At 32.4% G+C, this 2,678-nt stretch overlaps 1 protein-coding gene across 1 annotated transcript in view; it reads right to left on the bottom strand.

Annotated features, from left to right (window-relative positions):
* LOC139877333 (uncharacterized) overlaps positions 1-2,466 on the bottom strand; it is a 3,763-nt gene extending 1,297 nt beyond the window's left edge. Inside the window, exons 1-5 of the mRNA XM_071864750.1 lie at positions 2,332-2,466; positions 2,181-2,239; positions 2,049-2,080; positions 750-991; positions 6-242 (exon numbers count right to left, since the gene is read on the bottom strand). Coding sequence (XP_071720851.1) covers positions 6-242; positions 750-991; positions 2,049-2,080; positions 2,181-2,233 — 564 coding nt within the window. The 5' untranslated portion in view covers positions 2,234-2,239; positions 2,332-2,466. The remainder of the gene's footprint in view (positions 1-5; positions 243-749; positions 992-2,048; positions 2,081-2,180; positions 2,240-2,331) is intronic.
* Between the last annotated feature and the right edge of the window lie 212 nt (positions 2,467-2,678).

The raw sequence follows: 2,678 nt of genomic DNA, 5'->3' as shown, positions 1-2,678 counted from the left end.
CTAACCTGCATGGGAAGGTAAAGTTTGAATTCTGGTGGTAGTTCTTCCTCTGAATAAAGTCGGTCAGAGAAATAAATCCTCCTTAAACGGCAATTTGCATGAACTTGAACACGGAGTGTCTCGACGTAGTTTGTTCCATACGCACGTCGAATAAGGTCGGCTAAATTTAGTTGAATTTGATTCCATCCATCGTCCATCTTTAACGGCATAGTGCATATGAACGGTTTAACTCGAGTCATAGCCTTTAACATACACAAGAAGAGTGTAACGATTCACGATTTCAATCCATTTTTGGTTAAATGCAAAATTTAACAAACTAATTAGGAGTTTTTGTAAAAAATCAAACCGTTCTTTGCTTGAATGCAACACAATATATAGCGCTGTGTCCATATATATCATGCATAAACTTCAAACAATTTATGCATAAAGGGGGCTTTCTTTATATTTTCTCTAATAGAAAAACAAGTAATCCTAGGTTAACTAAAAACAGATCTACAGTTACTCAAAGAGCAATTTATGCAATTTAGAGAAAAGCATTTAATGGTAAGCCCAAGATGGTTACATGTGTCCATCCCGTCTAATAAATTTACAAATTTTGACCCATTACCCAACTGGACACATCCATGCTAATGCCACCTACATCATGTAGGGTCCACTTGATGAACCTATTTTTTTTAATGCAAAGACGCAAAATGCAACTAACTATCAAACACTAGTTGCTCATAAAGTAATAGGTAAGATTTACACACTTGATAATTAGAAGCGCGAAAACGTCGCCTAACGTTTTTGTCATCCAGCACCTGAATCTCGAATGTGAAATATTTCTTCACATTTTTTACAATCATAACTAAAAACGGCAGCTTTATGCCAAGTGTAGCATTTGGATCTGCAGGGCACGTAATGTATGTAGACTGCACATTTGTTCCAACAATTTCAAGAATATTTGATTGTATGTCTTCATCGTGTGTACGCTTTACCTGTCCATTAACAACTAAAAAAGAAAAAAAAAAAATAAGTGATCAAGTTCTAAACAAATAAGGATGAACCTATTTTTTAGGCCATATTTATATGAAAGTAGTAACATTAAATTACTTCCATAAACAGAAGACACAACCGGTCACCTCTTTATGATATTATACAGAGGTGGCAAGATGGGCGTGTCTAGTAAGACAGGTAACGGGGTCAAAATATGTTCAACGAAACGTGTACTTTTAATAGACCAATTTGGTAAAGACTAAAGAGTGGAACCTTTACCAAATATCTGTAGATCAATAAAAAAAACAATTTCACAGATTCGTAGGTTTCCTTGCATGTATAATCAACCTTTACCAAATATATATAGTCGAAATAAAACAAAATTTTATCAGTTGAGTCAAACTAATATGACCTTCCCTTAAGATAATAGTCTCAAAAATTAATCTCTAACAAGCACATATTAGCAACCTAGAAGTAAATACATTAGGTAAGCTAGGGAAAAAAAAAAAAAAAAAAAAGAGGTCCTGTTAACGATAGTTAGGCCTCGATAACACGTTTATGTCCTAAATTTTTTTTAGACAAATGTTTTTTTTATAACTTATTTTACCTAGTGGAAAAGCCAAGGGCCAGTGGTCCATGGATAAGGGGTGTTTCATACGCAATTCAAGAAAACAAAATTCCAAATCGAAAATTTCAATTTGAATTTGTTTTATAATCAGGTTCGAACCCTAATTAAATCAGTTCTCAGACCCGAAAATTTGCAGGTACAACTCTTCAAAAGTATTAAAAAAATTGCATTTTTGTTCGAATATTGATTTTAACAAAATTCCAATCCTTCGAATTCGTCCAGTTTTCGAATTAGGTGGAAAAGTATTTCAAAAGACTGAATTTTATTTATATAGGTATAACACGAACAACAATAAACCTGATCCTATGAATAGCCCTAAATTATAATATGACCTAAAAAGTTCAAAAGTTTAATTAAGGTTCTAAAAACTACTAATTAACGAAGTAAATAAACATATTTATAAGTTCAAAATCTTCATAAACTAAAATTAATAACAAGACCTCACCTTCTTTATCCCATATCTGCAAAGGCTTGCTCCTACGTATAATTTAACAGAGAAAAGTATTTAATTATTGAAAACTACATAAATAAATATATTTATTGAAACAAAATATCACATACTATAAAAAGGGCATACCCCAGACTATATAAGATAGATAAGAAACCAGATTGAAAGGTGTTCTTGAACATTTTAAACTGCAAAAACAAGAGTTAAAACGCATGAGATTAATTTATGAATATATTTAAAAGATGAGAAACGGAATCAAATATTAAGGTTGGATTCATACAGCGAAAATCACAATAATAAAGTAGAGGTGATATCAGAAACCCTTTTGTTATTTGCAAACCCTTTGCATTCGGAAGTTTTCTACAGTGAAAAGGAAAATCGCAAAACGAATAGAAAATTGGAAGGATATTCACTTGAGAACAAGTTTTATCTTGGGTTTGAGGGAATCATTTGTAAAGGGCGTAGGCTTCAATAATACGGCAGCTTCTTTACTTGGTGACTAAGCTAGGATTTGGCCAACCCTAATTGTTTGGGTCGTTTTTTATTGAGGGTCCTAAGTTTATATATAGTCTCTCAATTGTACATGTATTGTATCACCTTCGAATTAATAATACTCTCTAGTTCCAA

Source organism: Rutidosis leptorrhynchoides, chromosome 11 (assembly GCF_046630445.1).
Source record: "Rutidosis leptorrhynchoides isolate AG116_Rl617_1_P2 chromosome 11, CSIRO_AGI_Rlap_v1, whole genome shotgun sequence".
NCBI classification, from domain to species: domain Eukaryota; kingdom Viridiplantae; phylum Streptophyta; class Magnoliopsida; order Asterales; family Asteraceae; genus Rutidosis; species Rutidosis leptorrhynchoides.
Note: the sequence above shows the minus strand (reverse complement) of the source record. Positions and strands in the feature narration are given on the sequence as shown.